General features: G+C 39.7%; 5 protein-coding genes across 5 annotated transcripts; 4 read left to right on the forward strand and 1 right to left on the reverse strand.

The window, feature by feature from the left end:
• Window positions 1–15: 15 nt before the first annotated feature.
• BDF20DRAFT_833252 (homoserine O-acetyltransferase) lies at window positions 16–1,917 on the forward strand (the record flags this gene model as incomplete). Its single annotated transcript, XM_053078625.1, has 4 exons — window positions 16–106; window positions 218–825; window positions 920–1,102; window positions 1,186–1,917. 4 exons carry the CDS (start codon window positions 16–18, stop codon window positions 1,915–1,917), a joined length of 1,614 nt encoding a protein of 537 aa, XP_052939756.1.
• Window positions 1,918–4,027: 2,110 nt separating this feature from the next.
• On the forward strand, window positions 4,028–6,257 carry BDF20DRAFT_970636 (uncharacterized protein). The gene is made up of 2 exons (XM_053085019.1): window positions 4,028–5,404; window positions 5,483–6,257. Exons 1-2 carry the CDS (start codon window positions 4,226–4,228, stop codon window positions 5,984–5,986), a joined length of 1,683 nt encoding a protein of 560 aa, XP_052939757.1. The 5' UTR covers window positions 4,028–4,225; the 3' UTR covers window positions 5,987–6,257.
• Window positions 6,258–7,817: 1,560 nt separating this feature from the next.
• On the forward strand, window positions 7,818–15,262 carry BDF20DRAFT_855431 (acetyl-CoA carboxylase). Its single transcript, XM_053080243.1, has 4 exons — window positions 7,818–8,174; window positions 8,264–8,612; window positions 8,744–10,487; window positions 10,597–15,262. The coding sequence occupies exons 1-4, from the start codon at window positions 8,138–8,140 to the stop codon at window positions 15,118–15,120; spliced, it is 6,654 nt and encodes a 2,217-aa protein (XP_052939758.1). The 5' UTR covers window positions 7,818–8,137; the 3' UTR covers window positions 15,121–15,262.
• Window positions 15,263–17,298, forward strand: BDF20DRAFT_985710 (pseudouridine synthase; the record flags this gene model as incomplete). The annotated part of the gene is made up of 5 exons (XM_053085193.1): window positions 15,263–15,871; window positions 15,929–16,124; window positions 16,202–16,584; window positions 16,793–16,847; window positions 17,235–17,298. Exons 1-5 carry the CDS (start codon window positions 15,607–15,609, stop codon window positions 17,296–17,298), a joined length of 963 nt encoding a protein of 320 aa, XP_052939759.1. The 5' UTR covers window positions 15,263–15,606.
• A 1,870-nt stretch (window positions 17,299–19,168) lies between these two features.
• On the reverse strand, window positions 19,169–20,454 carry BDF20DRAFT_833256 (uncharacterized protein; the record flags this gene model as incomplete). Its single annotated transcript, XM_053078626.1, has 3 exons — window positions 19,169–19,402; window positions 19,664–19,960; window positions 20,152–20,454. The coding sequence occupies 3 exons, from the start codon at window positions 20,452–20,454 to the stop codon at window positions 19,169–19,171; spliced, it is 834 nt and encodes a 277-aa protein (XP_052939760.1).
• Window positions 20,455–20,574: the final 120 nt, after the last annotated feature.

The following is a 20,574-nucleotide window of genomic DNA, read 5'->3' on the forward strand; positions in this document are numbered from 1 at the left end:
TCATCGCACTCTTCAATGAAGTCGACTTTTTCTTTGTTCCGTTCGTCAAGTATTTATATAGCGCGAAGGAAGACTGCTCTTCCGGTATTATCAATTGCTCAAAGGGGTAAATTTTCATAAGCGATAATGGGCTATGCATGTTGTTTTTTTTTTGTTTTGTTTTTCAACTTGGAAAACTCAACAGCCCACACCTTAATTTCTTGGTGAATAAATTTAGGCTTACATCAACAATTTGACATAAAAAATGCTTCATGCAGTAACGGCGACAATACCAATAGCACATCTTCCAATCCGCCTCTTTCCTTTCCATGTATCGATAAACTTGCCTCTCGCACCATGGCCTTAGACAGTGGACCCGAGCCTAGTTATGATAAGATTGTCACCGGCTATGAAAAGTTTGAATATCCTCATCCCTTTTTACTAGATCATGGTGGCATTCTTCCGAAATTTGATATTGCTTACGAAACGTGGGGAACGCTCAATGAAAAAAAAGACAATGCTATTCTGATACACACGGGTCTGTCAGCGTCTTCGCATGCAAAATCGCACGCCAAAAATACTAAACCAGGATGGTGGGAAGATTTTATTGGACCCGGTGCTCATATTGATACCAACAAATTTTTTGTCATCTGTACAAATGTGATTGGAGGTTGCTATGGTTCAACAGGGCCAAGCTCCGTTGATCCTGCTGATGGAGAACGCTATGCTACACGATTTCCTATTGTGACAATCTACGACATGGTGAGAGCACAGTTCAAATTGCTGGACCATTTAGGGATCGAAAAGTTGCATGCTAGCGTGGGTAGCAGTATGGGTGGTATGCAGGTAAAGCAGTGATGGAATAGTTGTCATTAATTAAAACGTGGATTGCAAGGGTTTCATTCGAAAAGCCGTACTGAATATACTACGTTTCTTTTAGTCAGTCGCGGCTGCTAAGCTGTTCCCTGATCGTGTCAAGAGATTGATCTCAATATCAGCTTGTGTCAGGTCACATCCCTACTCTATTGCTCTACGACATACTCAGAGACAAGTGTTAATGGCTGATCCGAACTGGAATAAAGGCTTTTATTACAAAGGAATTCCGCCTCATATAGGCATGAAGGTAAGAGTAGAAGAGGCCATGTTTTCAACAACTTTTGAGTCGTCCAGAAAAAACTGATAGAACGATATAATGAACCAACATAGCTCGCCCGTGAGATTGCCACTATCAGTTACAGATCAGGTCCAGAATGGGAATTACGCTTTGGTCGTAAACGAGCTCACGAAAACCAATCTCCAGCTCTGTGCCCTGATTTCCTTATTGAGACCTACTTGGATCATCAGGGAGAGCGTTTCTGTTTGCAATACGATCCCAACTCTCTTTTGTACATCTCTAAAGCTATGGATATCTTTGACATGTCTTCCTCCCAATTCGATAAATTACAAAGCCAGCGAAAACATAATCTGAGCAAACTAGAAGAAATCGTAAAGAAGCAGCAACAACTGAGGAACGGTTCCGAAGCGGATTCTTCACGCATCATGGCCGAGGCCTGCCGATCCATTGTTGGCCATCAATCTGCGTTAGAGCAAACAGAAAGAGACGACCTGAATGATAATCATCAGCAAGAAGTGAAAAATGGAGAAAGTAAGAGACCATTAACGACGCTATCTTCATCTGATCCAGCTACGCAAGACTTGGTGCAGGGTATGAAGGGCATTAATATGCCAACGCTGGTATTAGGCGTACAATCGGATATCTTATTCCCTGTTTGGCAGCAAAAGGAAATTGCTGAATGTCTGCGAGCAGCAGGCAATAAGCGTGTCACTTACTACGAACTGGATGCTATGTTTGGGCATGATACGTTTTTAATCGACCGCGTCAGTGTAGGTGGTGCCATCAAAGGACACTTGGAATTACTAGAGGATAATACCACTTAGTAAAGAACCAATGCTTTGGAGACAACAGAAAAAAAAAGATAAAAAAAAAAAAAGTAATTTTATTTTCCCGTATACCTTTCAATCACATTTATTTATTTAATGAAAAATCTTTTGAACCCTTTCACTTATAAGTTACTGATCACAAGAGAAGCATAGCAGAGTTCACCTCCATTGAATTCCAAGGAACTCGCCTTCTTTCTCTTTAACCTTTTTCGGTTACAAGGGACCCTCTGTCTCCATTGTTCTTGTCATATCTCGCCTCGTCTCACTTTTTGCCATTTATACTCCAACTCTTGGTTTTGCCTTGAGACGTTTGTCAAAATCAGATACAACCTTCGTCGAAAACGTCTAAAAATTGGGGATGGAAAAAATTAGAAGCTCATAAATAATTGACGAATAATAGCTTTTTTGCATCGCGGCAATTGTTAGCTGCCACTGGTGCAGTTTGATAGATCAGTTTAACAAAATACAATTGCCTCGAAGAGTACTGTATTATAATCTTCAAGAGTGATTTACACTACGCTCGATCAATTTTTAAATTTTGAAGTATGTTTATATTACGCAGAATGATCTTGTTTCCTTCCATGTTCATAAGCCTATGTCTTGTTAAATAAAATTTGGCTCTATTTAAAGTACATACTGCCATCGCTTTTCGTCAAATCAATAAACTTAGAATGTTATAGCATGCGATTTTTCCAAACTCCTTGTCTGTCTCCTACTTATCTCGTCCTTTCTTTTTCTTTCCAACTATTCGTTTTTTTTTTTTTTTTGGTTTTCTTTTGTTCATTCGAAGAGTATCAAAAGAAATAAACGCGGGTTTATAACTGTCCTTTTGATTGTAAGCTAATCACTCCAAAGAAAAATTAGAAAAAAAATGATTTGAAATTAAGGGAAGAGCTGTTTTGTTCCCTACTTTGATAGTTGGCGAATTCTTACAAGGCAGCCTCAGTTTAAGCTGTCAAAACGCAACCTCCTTTATTGCAGACTCGTACATACACCTGAAAAAGCTTCAATGATGCATCAACGGCCAATGTTGATATGAAGCTAGCCCCCCTTTTTTCGATCAATATTTAAGCAGCTTATCACTGAATTCGGGAAAGAAACAAAAGACTCAGTCAAAAAGATGACCGAGGTTTACAGAGAATTGATATAATGTAGCTTTACTACTTGCAAACAATTCCTATTCGAAAAATGGATACACTGCCGGCGCTGATCCAATAAGGTTGCATAAAGCGCAATGTCCTTGATTCTTTTACCGAACCACAATGCTTTTTCTCCCTATGACGGACTGTCTACAGTGATTGTCGATGACCGTTCACATACAGCGCAGATCTCTCTTCTTTTTGGATCTTGAACCTTAAAACTTTAGAGTTGTACAACGTGTAGTTTGAATTTTTTGTATTGCTAAATGTACACATGTACTTTCTTTCAAAATGAATTTCTGCCTACCTCCACTGTATTTCCCTTATTCGTCTTTGCTTTACATGAACAACTTTGCATTTATTATAACCTAAAAGATCTACGAGTATGCTTTTTATAGTAAGGTACGCTTCCTTATGATTTGTTCCTGAAATATCCTTGTAACAGCATTCGTTAGAAATATATCCCAGATACTATACAAACACAGCACGAATATCATACTCCTTTTAGGCGAGAGGAGGCTCTCTTCGGTCCTGGTCCTACAATAAAGATAACGTCATTTCTGGTTCCCGCATATCTGCTTGTGTACTACATATCATTGCAAGTATGTTTTATGATTAATTTACACTTATACTCGCATGAACTGCTTTCAAACAAATTCTATGTCAGCGGAATGTGACGAGATCAGAACTCAGGCTGTTTAAAGTTAAATCTCAAGAATAGCAGTTTTCTAAAAGAATAAAAACCAACAAAATACTATCAAGTTACACCGACTTTTCATAGTGAAGTATAAGACAGGTGCCTGCAAATCCTTTTTTTTTTTTTAGTCCAATATAAACGCAATGTGACGAGATCACAACCAAACTATTTAGAGTTAGACCAACTTTTCTGTACCAACTTATAAGACGGCTGCTCGCAAATCCTTTTCCTTTTTTTTTTTTTTTTTTTTTTTTTTAATACTCTCATTGCAAGCAAAGAGGAACACAGACACTTTATAAAGCTTTTTTCTGTTTGTTTAAAGTTCTGTCTTTTGTTTCTATTGCTTTTCAATTTCATAAAAGACTTCTATTGCTGCCTTAATTTACCAATTTTACTTTTTTTTTTTTCTCGTTTTCTATATTTTTCATCCCCCCTTCGATCCTACCGATTTCTGTGGAAAAATAAAGTTATGAATAACACAAGCTTTCAACAACATAACAAAGTGAATGCTGATTTTCACCACCACCAGCGTATAGCAACAGCTCCTCAAGTGCCATCTTCCGCGAACCTAAGCTTTTATGATCCTAGAACAAATTATTATACGCCTACAGAACATTCTGTTCCGCTGCCAACGTCTTATGCCCACAGTACCTCTCAATGCCGGAGTCAAAGTCAGCGTATGCCTTCGGTCACGTCCGTTACTACCTTACCCTCCGCTACAGACGAGATTTCAAGGAATAAGTCACTCCCTCCTTTATCCCATTTATTGACGTCGAAAAGTAACCAACCTAAAAACGCCAAGAACAGCAGTAGCCCAGTAGAGAAGAGCCCTCCCTCTTCCATTCATGTCGAATCAACACAGGAACTTGATGCTCGCTATCAGCATCCGAGTCTATTAGAACAAGAAATGCCTCCAACGTCTTCCACAGTTGCCACGATTCAGCCAAACATGCTGAAAAATGTCGCCCCTATGCCTTCCAGACCCTACCTATCGCACAATACAACCTTTTCTATGACAGCCACACCTCCTGTTCCTTCTCAGTCACCACTTGGTGAATCTCCAGCAGCCTACAGAAAACACCAGGCCGGAACATACTCCACATCCAACCCTACTGCAGGAGGCTATTATATGCTAACAACCAATGACGGAAACCATCACAGTCAATACGATCCTCCACCACCCAATCCGATGGTACCATTATCATCTGATTTGAGTTTGCTTCCCACCACTACGGCAGCCTCACATCATAACACAGCAACAACTCCTATTTATACTCCACCCACCGCCACTACCGTTGTAACAAATGAGATAAACCTTAATACTTTGCCAAGTCGACAATTCTATTCTTTACCCTCGCCTCCTACTTCAGTGATTGATGGTATGCTTATAACAGCAGATCCTAATCATCCACTGGCAAACATTCCTTTGCATCCACCGAATGTACATTCAATGGCTACAGCCGCTCATACCGATCAGCCTCATCAAAAGGTTTTTTCCTTTGTACCCTTGCCGGGACCCAACCAAAAAAAGCGACCACGACGAAAGTTCCATGAAGTAGAACGGTTGTACCAATGTAATTACCAAGATTGTGAAAAGGCGTATGGCACATTGAATCATTTGAATGCTCACGTATCTATGCAAAGACACGTAAGTTTTTTTTTTTTTTTTCCTCTGATAAAGAGGGGAGCGTATAAAGCTAAGCTTATCTCTTTGTGTCGCCAATAGGGCCCAAAACGACAACCATCAGAATTCAAAGAGCTTCGCAAGATATGGAGACAACAGAAAAAGGAGCACAAGCAGCGATTGAATGAAACAAATAAAACGCTCAGCATCATGAACAATAAGAAGAGCAACAGCAATAACAGCTCTAGTATTTTGAACCATCACCTTTCAGCAGCAACAACGACACGTACTCCGAGCGCTTACGACCAAGATCAGCTCATCAGCAGCTCAGCTGTGGTAGCAACTACGAACAATGTTCTTGCCTCACCAAATACTCCTACTCTATATAACTATTATCATCATCAACATCATTTTACGCCTACTCCATCTATGACACACTATATGCAACATCATCAACCTTCCTATCCTATGCCACCCCCACCTCCGCCCCCTCCCCCTCCTCCTTCGTTGTCCACCCATTGGATGAACACCAGTAGACTTCCACCTCACCCACAGCATGCAGTGCCACCACCTCCATCAGCAAGCTTTGCATCTCGTGGCTATTGAAATCGACATACCGTGTCCCTACCTTCCTTCTAAACCCCCCTCAAAACCTTAATGAACTATACTCTTCCAAGTTCACTATTTACCAATCATTATTGAAAGTTTGCCTCTACAGCCTTTGTATCATTATTCCCATTGACATTGTACATATGTAATATTTTTTCCTCTCAAAAATAATGGCTTATTGTTTGTCAGAGAGAAAATGAAATGTGTGCGCTATATCCTGATTACTATTTTTATCACAGCTAATTTTTATTAAATTGTACGTCTTTCTAAATATGTGCATGTGTCTTTGTGGGCTTTATTGTTCCCTGCCACTAAGCTGGGTTGCATCCCCCACGAAACAAAAAGAAAGAGCCGTTAGCCGTTAAGAAAAACACGACGTGAAGTGTTCTATTTTTACTGTAAGTTTTCTTTTTGGACAGTATACGCAGAAGCTCTTCATAGAGTAGTCTATTGAGCGGTGGTCTTTTGAGAGGAGTACGTCTTAAGGAGTGGGAACAGTCTTGCTCCCCGACTTTTTGTCAATAAGATTTTCCATAAAACAGCGTGTGTAAACTCCTCCTGTTTCTGTATGTAACGAATGTATTTCAAAGTCTTACGTGTGGCAAAGATAGATCAGGTACAGAAACTTTAACTTTTTTTTTTTTTTTTTTTTTTTTTTTTTTCCTTCTATTCTCTTTTTGTTTGTTTGATTGCACACAATCGTTTATTTCTCTTTTTGTACTTAAAAAAGAATGCACACAAATTAATTTAAATAAAAGATTCGTCACTTTACGCACAGCGACATTTGTATTCATTCTATACTTAATTAAGAAAAAGGAAACAAACATCAACGTTACTTAAAAAAATGGCTACACCAGTGAGCAGCTTTTTTTCATTTCTGGCTTTTAGGAAGGAGTACAGGCAAGACGTCATAGTGGGGCACAACCTCTTCTTTCCATGAAACCCATCTTCTATAGACCTTTTGCTTAGATTTGTGCATTCGTGTATTCCTTAAGTGATGACACACTCTTCTTATCTCACACGCCCAGACGGGTTTCTGTACCTTAATGTTTGAGTTTTTGTTTCAGATCAAAATCAAAAATATAGATCGAAATCAAAAAAAAAAAAAAAAAAACGCGGAAGACGATCCATGCTAGTTTGATCAGCAGGGGCCAACCATTTGGGCTGGGGATAGTCAAAAAACGTCAGAAAAGTCGCGACAAGGCATTTTAGAAAAAAAAATAAAAAAAAATAGACTAGTTACAAACAGCAGGTTCTGCTGAACAGCAGCAGGGCCCACCGGAATATTCTATTTTTCCTGTCCCCCATCCACCCTTTGAACTAAAATAACCTAGAGCGCCGTTTGTAAAAATGTCAAATTTTGCCAAAACAAAGGGAAAATTGCATTTATAAGTCCTGTCTTTATGACACACAATGAAATGCCTATTTTCCAGAAAATTCATATCGCTGCCTTCCTTTTCTTAAAATTGCGAAACATTAACAAATGTACGGTAATTTTTGCGGGGTACAATAAAACAGTTCTATCTCTTGTTGATTTCAAACCCCAAAATTACTGGATCTCTCTCTTTGGCTCCCCCAAAACCAGTCGACAAATTTGAAAGCTTCGAACCTAATTTGACATTGCACAGTTGAAGCTTGCTTTATTTGTTGGGGTGGTCACCAAGGGCTACAAACAATGATTGGTAAATTTTTGAAACCCAGATGAAAAAGCTCGATCAAGCCTGCTTCAAGCCTCTTTTTCGTTTGTGCCTGGCTGGTTCCGTCTGTTTGAAGGGTGGGGACAAACCAAGCTTTAGAGGCCCTTACCCGTTCGTCGGAGTTTCTGTGTTATTTTTTTGTTGAAAAAAAATTCGCCTTTTACCGAATTCTAAAAGACTTTCTTTACGACCCTTTCTTTAATTTCAAATATACCAGCAAATCTAATTTGATTTCTTATTACTTTTCATTAACTGAGGGGAACAGTCAAAAAGTGGAGTAGAGATCTCAGTTTAGTTACATTATTATATACACATCTTATTGCCCGATTTAATCTGCATTTTTGTAACGTGGAAGAAAGACCAAGTGGAACAGTCAACAAGTAAATCAATCCATCATATCTATTAGAATCTGACAGAAGGACAAAATCCTATATACAATCCTACATAACCAATGGTCAATCATAAGAATGTATCCAGCCATTTTCTAGGTAAAAAAAAAAAAAAAACACACTCGAAACAGAAGAACACTCACGTTGCTACTGTTGGGATCGAAACTAATACAATTTGTTCCAACTAGGTGGCAATTCCCTTGCTACTGCCCCTCAAAGTCCTGTAAAAGACTTTGTTCAAGCTCATGAAGGTCACACTGTTATTTCCAAAGTACTCATTGCCAATAACGGTATGGCTGCTATGAAGGAGATTCGTTCCGTCAGAAAATGGGCATATGAAATCTTTGGCAATGAACGTGCTATTGAATTCACTGTTATGGCAACTCCCGAGGATTTGAAGGGTAACGCTGAATTCATCCGTATGGCCGATAATTATGTTGAAGTGCCTGGTGGTACAAACAATAACAATTATGCCAATGTCGAACTTATTGTGGATGTTGCTGAAAGAGCCGGTGTTCATGCTGTTTGGGCTGGTTGGTAAGTTGTGTGCTGCTGCTGGTAGAAGGGCGCGTTTGGAAAGAGACAGAGATAGTGGGATATACAGTGATGCGTTGAAAATACACGTTGTGATATTGATACTGTATGTCATGTTAAACGGTTGTGATTAGGGGTCATGCTTCTGAAAATCCACGCTTGCCTGAAATGCTTGCCAAGTCCAAGAATAAATGTGTCTTCATCGGTCCTCCTGCCTCTGCTATGCGATCCTTAGGTGACAAAATCTCGTCGACGATCGTTGCTCAAAGTGCCCAAGTACCCACCATGGGTTGGAGTGGTGATGGCGTTACTGAAACCGAATTTGATGCAGAAGGCCATGTTGTTGTGCCTGATCGTGTTTATGAAAAGGCCTGTGTCAAAACGGCAGAGGAAGGTTTGAGAGCTGCCGAAAAGATCGGTTTTCCTGTCATGATCAAAGCTTCTGAAGGTGGTGGTGGTAAAGGTATTCGTAAGGTCGAAGACGCTAGCAATTTTGCCCAATTATTCGCTCAAGTCCAAGGTGAAATTCCTGGTTCCCCCATATTCATCATGAAGCTTGCTGGTAATGCTCGTCATTTAGAAGTTCAGCTTTTAGCAGATCAGTATGGCAATGCCATCAGTTTGTTCGGTCGTGATTGTTCCGTTCAACGTCGTCATCAAAAGATTATCGAAGAAGCTCCTGTCACCATCGCGAAGCCAGATGTTTTTGAACAAATGGAAAAAGCAGCTGTGAGACTTGGAAAGTTAGTGGGTTATGTATCTGCTGGTACTGTGGAATATCTCTACAGTCATCATGACGATGAATTCTACTTTTTGGAACTAAACCCTAGACTTCAGGTCGAGCATCCTACCACTGAAATGGTATCCGGTGTCAATTTACCCGCTGCACAACTTCAAATTGCTATGGGTATTCCTCTTCATCGTATTCGCGATATTCGTGTACTTTATGGCGTTGAAACCAATGGCACCTCAGAGATTGATTTCGGTTTCGAACACCCTACCTCATTGACCAGCCATCGTCGCCCAACCCCCAAAGGTCACGTTGTTGCTGTCCGTATTACGGCCGAAAATCCTGATGCTGGTTTCAAGCCTTCCTCTGGTATGATGCAAGAACTCAATTTCAGATCTAGCACGAACGTCTGGGGTTATTTCTCTGTCGTCTCAGCGGGTGGTCTTCATGAATACGCTGATTCTCAGTTTGGTCACATTTTCGCTTATGGTGAGAACCGTCAACAAGCGCGTAAGAACATGGTCATTGCTCTGAAAGAACTTTCGATCCGTGGTGATTTCCGTACTACTGTCGAATACATTATTCGCTTACTCGAAACTCCTGAATTCGAACAAAACACCATCAACACCGGTTGGTTAGATATGTTGATTTCGAAAAAATTGACAGCCGAACGTCCTGATACTATGCTTGCCATCTTTTGCGGTGCTGCTACCAAGGCCCATAAAGCCTCTCTGGAGTGCTTCCACCAATACAAGCAATCGCTTGAGAAAGGTCAAGTCCCCAGTAAGGGTAGTCTGAAAACTGTCTTTACAGTTGATTTTATTTATGAAGATGTTCGCTATAACTTCACCGTCACTCGTTCTGCTCCTACCATTTATACTTTGTATCTTAATGGAACCAAGACCCAAGTAGGCGTTCGTGATTTGTCGGATGGCGGTCTTTTGATTTCTATCGGTGGCAAATCTCATACAACTTACTCCCGAGAGGAAGTTCAAGCTACTCGTTTGATGATTGACGGTAAAACCTGTCTTCTTGAAAAAGAAACTGACCCTACTCAATTGAGAAGCCCCTCTCCCGGTAAACTCGTCAATTTGTTGGTCGAGAACGGTGATCATTTAAAGGCTGGTGATGCTTATGCTGAAATTGAGGTAAAACAAAAAAAAAAAAAAAAAAAAAAAAATTAAAAAAAATTGTATGGTACAGTCTAAGATGTGAAAAAGTGGATTGATCCTTTGTTTCCCTTGTTCATCAAAACAGGTCATGAAAATGTACATGCCTTTGATTGCTACAGAAGACGGTCACGTCCAGTTCATTAAGCAGGCCGGCGCTACTTTAGAAGCAGGTGACATTATCGGTATTTTGTCCCTCGATGATCCAAGCCGTGTTAAGCATGCATTACCTTTCAACGGCACTGTTCCTGACTTTGGTGTTCCTCATATCACCGGCGACAAGCCCATTCAGAAATTCAACGCCACGAAGGGCATTCTTGAACACATTCTTCAAGGTTATGATAACCAAGCGCTCGTTCAAACTGTCGTTAAAGATTTTACGGATATTTTGAGAAATCCTAATTTGCCCTATTCCGAATTGAATTCTGTTCTATCCGCTTTGTCTGGACGTATTCCTCAACGCTTAGAAACATCTCTTCACAATCTGGCGGATGAGTATAAGGCTGCTCAAAAAGAATTCCCTGCTGCTCAATTGGAAAAGTTGATTGAAGATTTCGCCCGTAATAACCTCAAGCTTCAATCGGACGTTACTTTACTCAGAAATCAGGTGGCGCCTTTAGTCAGCATTTTCGAACGATTCAAAAATGGCCTTAAGGAACACGAATACAGTAACTACATTCAGTTGATGGAACAATATTACGACGTTGAGATTTTGTTCAGCCAGCAACGTGATGAAGAAGTTATCTTGACTCTCAAGAATCAACACAAGGACGATTTAGATAAGGTTTTGGCTGTCGTTTTATCCCACGCCAAGGTCAACATCAAGAACAATGTCATTCTTATGCTCCTGGATATCATTAATCCTACTTCTACCAACAATGCCATTGATAAATGCTTCACTCCTGTTTTGAAGCGTTTGTCTGAAATTGATAGCCGTGCAACCCAAAAAGTGGCTCTCAAGGCTCGTGAGCTCTTAATTCTCTGTCAGCTACCTTCTTATGAAGAACGTCAAGCTCAGATGTATCAAATCTTGAAGAGTTCCGTTACCGAGTCCGTCTACGGTGGAGGAACTGAATACCGTACTCCCAGCTATGACACCTTCAAAGATTTGATTGATACCAAGTTCAATGTCTTTGACGTTTTGCCTCACTTCTTCTACCACAATGATGCTTATATTGCGCTTGCTGCTCTTGAAGTTTACTGCCGTCGTTCGTACCATGCTTACAAGATTTTGGATGTCGCTTACAATCTCGAGCACAACCCTTACATTATTGCCTGGAAGTTCTCATTGCAAACCTCAGCTACGAGTGTAGATCCTAGCAAGCGTATCGCCTCTTACTCTGATCTTACCTTCTTGCTCAATAAGACAGAAGAAGAACCTATACGTACTGGTGCTATGACTGCATTAAACTCCCTGGATGATTTGGATCAGGAATTACCTCGCATCATGACCGCTTTTGCAGAAGAACCCCTCCCTCCTATGTTACAACAACAAAAACAAGCTGCTAAGGAACAAAACCGTATGGAAAATATTCTCAACATCGCTATCCGTGCCAATGCCGATGTCGATGAAGCTACTTTCAAGGATCAAATTTCTGAAAAGATCGCTGCTTATGTTGACAACTTCCGTCACGCTAACCTTCGTCGTATCACTGTCGTTGTCTGTCGTGATAATCAATGGCCTGATTACTATACCTTCCGTGAGCGCGAAAACTACAAGGAAGATCAAACCATCCGTCATATTGAACCAGCCATGGCTTACCAACTTGAATTGGCTAGACTTTCCAACTTTGATATCAAGCCTTGTTTCATCGAAAATAGACAAATGCATGTTTACTACGCTGTCGCCAAGGAAAATCCTTCCGATTGTCGTTTCTTCATCCGTGCTTTGGTCCGTCCTGGTCGTGTGAAGAGCTCTATGCGTACTGCCGACTATTTGATTTCCGAAAGTGATCGCTTGTTGACGGATATTCTTGATACACTTGAAATTGTATCTCATGAATACAAAAATTCAGACTGTAACCATTTGTTCATCAATTTCATCCCTACTTTTGCCATTGAAGCCGATGAAGTCGAAAATGCCTTGAAGGACTTTGTTGACCGTCACGGTAAGCGTCTTTGGAAGCTTCGTGTCACAGGTGCTGAAATCCGCTTTAACGTCCAATCCAAGAGGCCCGATGCTCCCATCATCCCCATGCGTTTCACGGTAGACAACGTTTCTGGTTTCATCTTGAAGGTTGAAGTCTATCAAGAAGTCAAGACAGAGAAGAATGGATGGATCCTAAAATCTGTCAACAAGATTCCTGGTCCTATGCACATGCAATCTTTGTCAGCTCCCTACCCTACCAAGGAATGGCTACAACCTCGTCGTTATAAGGCTCATCTGATGGGTACTACCTACGTTTACGACTTCCCAGAACTCTTCCGCCAATCTGTTCAAAATCAATGGACTCAGGTTCAAAAGCACAATCCTCTTTTGAAACAACCCAGTCATTTGGTAGAAGCCAAAGAATTAGTGCTTGATGAAGATAGCAACTTGCAAGAGATCGACCGCGCTCCTGGTACTAACAATGTTGGAATGGTTGCTTGGATGATGACTCTTCGCACTCCTGAATACCCCAGTGGTCGTCGTATCATTGCCATCGCTAACGATATTACTTTTAAGATTGGTTCTTTCGGTGTTGCTGAAGATCTTGTTTTCTATAAGGCGTCCGAGCTTGCTCGTTCTCTCGGTATTCCTCGCGTCTACTTATCTGCCAACTCTGGTGCTCGCATCGGTCTCGCAGAAGAACTCATCGGCCAATTCAAGGTGGCATGGAAGGATGAAACCAATCCCAGTGCTGGTTATGAGTATCTTTACCTCACTCCTGCTGATTATGAAAAGTTATGCCAACAAGGGGATGTGAAGAATGTTCTCGTCGAAGAAATTCAAGAAAAGGGCGAAACCCGCCTCCGTATCACAGACATTATCGGTCAAACGGATGGTCTTGGTGTTGAAAACTTGAGAGGTTCCGGTCTCATTGCCGGTGCTACTTCTCGTGCTTACGAAGACATTTTCACTATTACTTTGGTTACTTGCCGTTCCGTCGGTATCGGTGCCTACCTTGTTCGTTTAGGTCAACGTACTGTTCAAAACGAAGGCCAACCCATCATCTTGACGGGTGCTCCTGCTTTGAATAAGGTGCTTGGTCGTGAAGTCTATACTTCTAACCTTCAATTAGGTGGTACGCAAATCATGTATAAGAATGGCGTTTCTCACTTAACCGCTGAAGATGATCTTGAAGGTGTCTGTAAGATTATTCAATGGCTTTCATTTGTCCCTGATGTCCGTAATGCCTCGATCCCTATACGTTTGAGCACTGACCCCGTCGACCGTGATATTGAATACACACCTCCTAAGGGTCCTTCCGATCCTCGTTTCTTCTTGGCTGGCAAGGAAGAAAACGGCAACTGGCTCAGTGGCTTCTTCGATCAAGGCTCATTCATTGAAACTTTGAGTGGCTGGGCTCGTACTGTCGTTGTTGGTCGTGCTCGTTTGGGTGGTATTCCCATGGGTGTCGTTTCTGTTGAAACTCGTACTGTTGAAAACATCGTTCCTGCTGATCCTGCCAACTCAGATTCTACTGAACAAGTTTTCATGGAAGCTGGTGGTGTTTGGTTTCCCAACTCTGCTTACAAGACTGCTCAAGCTATCAACGATTTCAATAAGGGTGAACAGTTGCCTTTGATGATCTTTGCTAACTGGCGTGGTTTCTCAGGTGGACAACGCGATATGTATAATGAAGTTTTGAAATATGGCGCTCAAATTGTCGATGCTCTTAGTAACTACAAGCAACCTGTCTTTGTTTACATTATTCCCAACGGTGAGCTTCGTGGTGGTGCTTGGGTCGTTGTTGATCCTACTATTAACCAAGATATGATGGAAATGTATGCAGATGTAAATGCTAGAGGTGGTGTTTTGGAACCCGAAGGTATTGTAGAAATCAAATACCGTAGACCTGCATTGCTTGCCACTATGGAACGCCTCGATCCTACCTATGCTTCTCTGAAGAAACAATTGGCCGAAGGTGACAAGACTGAAGAACAAAAGGCTGCACTCAAGGCTCAAGTCGAGGCTCGTGAGCAAGAATTATTACCCGTTTATCAACAAATTTCAATTCAGTTTGCTGATCTTCATGACCGCTCTGGTCGTATGAAGGCTAAGGGCGTTATTCGTAAGGCCCTTGACTGGCGCCGTGCTCGTCATTACTTCTACTGGCGTGTTCGTCGTCGTCTTAGCGAAGAATATACTTTCCGTAAGATTGTCTCTGCTACCAGATCTTCTTTGTCTCGCGATCAAATGTATAGCCTCGTCAAGGAATGGTTCGCCAATGATAATGAGTCTGTTGATTATGAAGATGCTGATGAAACTGTTGCCGAATGGTATGAAAAGCGTGCAAGTGTTATTGATCAACGTATTAGTAAGTTAAAGAGTAATGCCACTGCTGAGCAAGTTGTCTCTTTGGCCTCCAACGATCAAGATGCTGTCATTGAAGGTTTCAGCCAAATCCTAGGTTCGTTAAGCGAAGACACTCGTGCAGAAATCTTACGCAAGCTATCATCTCGTTTTTAAATTGTTGACTTAATCATGCCATTTATCAATAACATAATACATGTATTTAATTTTGATGTCACTTTTCTATTCGTACTCATACATATCTAACCCTATCTCAACTTACTGTAAAATAATAAATCTGTTCCGCTAATAAAGAGTTTTATCATATGTAACCACCTTTATCTCCTTCCTATTCTTTTGAAGAATCAATATTAGGGCAGTTGTGTACTTCCAATTGCTCTTTACTATTCAGTCTTGACAACCTCCACTTCTTCTCGTAAAAGCTTAGGAGTGGTAATTTGTATTCATTAGTTTTAGCTAGCTTTTAAGCAAATGGTCGAATAACAACAACCTCACTTTGACTGTCGTTATTGTGACGAATAGTCACACTTATACCAATACCTTTGTGCATACTTATCTTTGAGCAAAGGGAACGCACCTGACGAAAGAGTATTTTTATGAAATCGGTAATTAGAGGAGTAGACTGGCACCGATTTTTCACATATGAGCATTTCATTTGAGCCTCCACTACGGAAAGCACCTATTTCGATATTTCCTTTCCTCTTTCTACGCCTTCAGTCTATTAGTAAATTGAAGACTTCCACCCCTCATCCCACAATTCTACCGCCAAATTCGACGATGATAGAGAAGACTGAGAATAGACTAGATCTACCCATTTCGGTCATTTATAGGGATGAGGAATGGTTTGTGATTGACAAGCCTTACGATTGTAAAATACAAAACTACCCTAATTCCACAGAAGCAACGGGTATGAAATAAGTTATTTGCTGTTATCAATTCTACATTGACTGATTTATATAAATAGTTGAAAGCATTTTGAAACAACAATTCCCAGAAGTTAGTAAATTCCGTAACGTTCATCAGCTTGACTATGCTACGTCAGGAGTTTTTGTATTAGCCTTGAACAAAAAAGCAGCAGCGGAAGCAAGCAAGCTCTTTAGAGAGCGTCTAGTAAAGAAAACTTACATAGCTTTGGTTAACGGACATCTGTCAGATAATAGGTGGGACATCAGAACGCTATGCTTCTATTAGACGGGGATACCCAATCGTTCAATGCTTAATAAACTTGCTCATTTAGTTATTTTGTAGATAAACCTATTGCTGAAGATCCGAATCACGCTTTTCGGATGAGGATCGACGAAGAAGGGAAACCAGCGCAGACAAATATTGAAGTACTCGAACGTGGTTATTATACATTTAAAGAAGTTCAAACTGGACAGCAGAAATCAATTCCTGCAACAAAAGTAAAGCTCTCGCCTATATCTGGTCGAAGGCATCAACTACGCTTGCATCTGAAGCACATAGGTCATCCTATCATTGGTGACTATAACTACGAAGATATATATACAGATACTTTCCGTATGATGCTTCATGCCTATCAAATTACGCTCCCTTTACTAGAGAAAGATAAAGAAAAAGCTCTGACTATTACAGCTACAGATCCATTTATACATTTATTAAGTAAAGAAGAAGAGAAGAATGAGTAGAAAGCTGTTAAAGAAAAATGAAACGTGTAACGTAATACAGGTTGGAGAAAAAAACCAACGTGTTATTTTTGTGTTTTCATTAATGCAACCCAAATCTGTCATACGATGTACAGAGAACACAAGAACTCAAAAAGTACAGGTATTTCTGTACGGCTTTGGCGTTTGAAAACATTCAAATGCAGGTACCGCTGATATAAAATTTCCAGAAATGGATGTAACTTTCGCTGGTGAGGTACAGTGAGTGTCATATCAGGATCAGTGTATACGCATTCATATTGGTTTAAGCTCCCTTCCACGGAAGAAGAACGTGCTCTGCTTGTTGACAGTCAGCCGAGGAATTACTTGAAGGCCGTTTTCAGCACTGCAACGAGGAAACCTAAAATACTATCACCCTTATTTAAACCAAGTTGCTGACCATAACTCCAAGTCTACTCTCCAGCTGAAAGGACAGGTTGTTCAGTATTTTTGACCGATTTAACAATTTGAGAAAAACCGTAATCTGGTCCCTTTTTTCCATAGTCCAGAGGGCCAGCCGCAGCCGATCTTATGGCTACACATTCTCCAGTGGTGAAAGAGACAAAGTTCTACAATCTGTTTATTATGTTATAAGACTTGGTTAAATAGATTCAAGCGAGCTATAAAGTACATTATTGTAGATTATATCTGTAAAGCGGTAGAAAAATCTTGAGCTATTTCACACATCAAACTGTTTCTGTCAAAGCAAGACACCCTTAGGAGTTAGGTGGTACAAAATCTTAAGTGCATCACCCTTCGCTAAGCTTCAGTAGAATTTGATGTCGATATCGACCTTGTGAGCTGCTATACGCGTAAAAAAGAGCTGTGGTTTAGAAAAGGAACCAAACTACTTTGTAAGTGCACACTTGAATCTCTTCGTAATAAAGTCGACATCTGTGATAAAAGGCATAGATAGCCTGTCGTCGTGTTTTACATGAAATAGAATAACCTTTAACGGTTTCATTGTTTGGTGAAATAGCAAAGTAAAATGCGACAAGATCGTAATGTTAGTATTAGTATTATTTCCATAAGAAAGGAAAAGTTAGAAATATTAGGTCTTTGCCAGTAAGCTTTCAATCCGCAGTTCAAGAAGAAGACACTCCACAGTTATACGCGAACGATGATGAACACAGAAAAATATAGTTTTACGTAAGAACTATCCATCGCTCGGTGACATATTCCCAGCGAGTGATTTTGCAGAAAGTAAAAGGCCATTGCTTTAACTCTGAATTCTTCAGATGAGAGCATACACTGTCAGGTATAATCGGTCTAAAAAAAGAGTTCAAAACACTCACTTAGAGACAAATGATGAGCAGACAGTGAAAAAAAGAAATGCGTCATCCTTGAAAATGAATTTTATACAGAACCTCAAACATTCTCTACAGCTCAATCTAGACTGTGTATTGGACCTTTTAATGGCATTACATATTATTCTTTAAAAAAAGAGGATCTGCTAATTGTTTTAGTTTGCTCCTTGGTTTTTGAGTGCTCAAATGATTACCTAGAGTCAGAAGATCTATACTGTTATATTAAAATAAGCTTGGTGATTCGCCCAGACTACAAGCAGATGTGAATCCATGATGATGAGCAGCTTTTGATTACCTGCAGTTACTCATCGAAGCCCCGCTAGTGTTACAATATCATGGAAACACCGTTTTATTCTTCGATATCAGTAAAAATATTTTGATCCATAAAGGTGCGAAAAAAAGAAAACAAAATAGATCAAAGGCTGCTGACCTTCAGTCCAAATACGACTATTTCAACTATGTGGATGTAATTATTAAATATAACAGACACTCTATATCTGACTATACTAAACGATACTCTGCAAAAAGCCGTGAAAAAGTGAAGACCTGCAATAGCTGTCGGCATTGCTTAACTCCACGTAATACTCAAGATTTTGCTTTCTAAAATCCGAGAAAAGACAAGTGATAACTCTAACTCTTTTTCCTTAGAAACGAAATAATCAGAATTGAAGCTCTTCAAAGAGTACAAGAAGTATCTGAGAGCAAGAACGATAATAAAAGAACAGAGTCGACTCAGATATTGAAATGTATTTCTATGGCGCGTTAGTGTATATAGCTGAGAATATGCTCAGTTCGATCGTTGGCTCTTCTAAGCATGTATGTGCTGTTGAGGTACTCTAGAAATAATTGATCGATATATTGACCATAATGACAAAACCAAAGGACCTGTTATAACAATTTCAGAAGAAAAAAAGACCCTTTTCACACCTTAATTATCTTTGAACAGTTTGTATCTTATTACTTTCTTCTATCCTCTGTGCACTTTTGCATCAAGGGTCCAGTTTGCAGTGCTTTTACCACATGCCATGATAATTTTTTACTTTTTCATTAGCCACTGAGACTCTCAATCACAAAGCCTTAGGAATAGTTTAAAGACTGATTATCTTTATTATGTAGATATGTCTAAGAAAAAAGTAGATACTCAAATATGCAAATAATAAACAAATGAATGAGTTGAATTAATGCATATGTGTATTGGAAAGTAAATATCAACATTCAATCTTCATGCAGTCGATATTATGAATAAGGAACTTTCTTTAGGTAAACGCAATTCCGTTTGGTTGAAAATATGTAAACTGAAGAATTGGGGTAAGCAGCTTCATCATGATATGTGTTTTTCGGTCCTTCATTTGCATATGGGCAAAGAACCTGGCAAATATCACAAATGATAACTTTAAAAAACTCATCATGATTTAATACAGTGAATAATGTTGTGGGTTTCATATACACAGCCCAGTTATTACCCAAGTACTACTATTATGCTGCACACGCCATAACAGAGACTTACAATTAAAAGGTATAAATTAATTTTAATAATTAGGAAGTATTCTGTGTAAGATTAATGACTCCATCGTCAATTTTCTCTACACCGCGACAGCCGTGTCCTTTGTACAGTTTTTTTTTTTTTTTTTTTTTTTGCTTCGTTCGGAAATACGATCAAACAATAGCATGTTCCTTTTTCTGAAGTAGCATGGTACAGAAATTTCATTGATCCTTCAACATTACACTCACTGATGGAATTCCCCGAATACACTCATTTCTGCAAATTCGTATCAGTGACACCCGCATTTGAATTCTCGTCTTCCCACTTCTGTATTTTAGATACAAAACACTGTGCGAACTCATGCAAAAGTTTGAGAATAGAAATGGGGAAGGTGTGAAATAATAGTATGGTAAAAAATACGTAAAATGATGTGCAATAAAAGTCAAGATTTGATGAAAAAAATTCGCATCAATAATATAAACCTTTAGACACATCACTGTCTCGATGGCACGGAGACAATAATTAATCAATGGAGTCAAGCTTAACTTTTTTTTCAAGTTTCGAAATATACCCGTTCCATTTCAAGATCGCATAATGTTAATATTATCTATATTTTCTTCAGAGAAAGGAAAAAGAGCATATCTAAAACTAGACCACTGTTCTAATAAGGCAAATCAGCTTGTTGACAGTACACAGCATCTGTGCGCATTGTTGCAGATTCCATAGAAAACTATACGAGGCTCAGTAAACCGTCGAAAAGTTCCGAAAACAAGAAATTCCTTGACAATTGGTCTTGTACAGCATTCAAAAGGGAATCAATATTGAAAACGAGATGCCTCAAATGAACTTTCATGGCAATATATGTGGAAACCGCAAGCATTTGTTTGACTTTTCTGTGGAACTGAAGTCCTTTTCTTTGGCCAAGAATAGTATGTAAGGCTCCATCATGATTGACAATTAAGGTTGCTCCCTGCCCAGTTAGCTGTCTAATGTGTGGGTGTATCCCATTATTTATGTTCTCATTACTCTTCTTCTTCATTTTAAGCTGTTAGAGTAAAATGTTGACCGATCTAAGACAGCCTTGTATATTTGCAATTGTATTATCATTAGAATTGCAAGGACATTTAACTGGTTTTGTAGTACTGTCGACGTAATGAGA

This window comes from Mycotypha africana (genome assembly GCF_025528875.1).
Source record: "Mycotypha africana strain NRRL 2978 chromosome Unknown BDF20scaffold_2, whole genome shotgun sequence".
In the NCBI taxonomy this organism is placed as follows: Eukaryota; Fungi; Mucoromycota; class Mucoromycetes; order Mucorales; family Mycotyphaceae; genus Mycotypha; species Mycotypha africana.

Excerpts from the sequence above, each read along its gene's own strand:
- BDF20DRAFT_970636 (XM_053085019.1), top strand. The coding sequence starts at position 4,226 with ATGAATAACACAAGCTTTCAACAACATAACAAAGTGAATGCTGATTTT. Across the intron at positions 5,405-5,482 it reads ACGTATCTATGCAAAGACAC|GGCCCAAAACGACAACCATC; the intron begins GTAAGTTTTTTT and ends TGTCGCCAATAG.
- BDF20DRAFT_855431 (XM_053080243.1), top strand. The coding sequence starts at position 8,138 with ATGGTCAATCATAAGAATGTATCCAGCCATTTTCTAG. Across the intron at positions 8,175-8,263 it reads TGTATCCAGCCATTTTCTAG|GTGGCAATTCCCTTGCTACT; the intron begins GTAAAAAAAAAA and ends TGTTCCAACTAG. Across the intron at positions 8,613-8,743 it reads CATGCTGTTTGGGCTGGTTG|GGGTCATGCTTCTGAAAATC; the intron begins GTAAGTTGTGTG and ends GGTTGTGATTAG.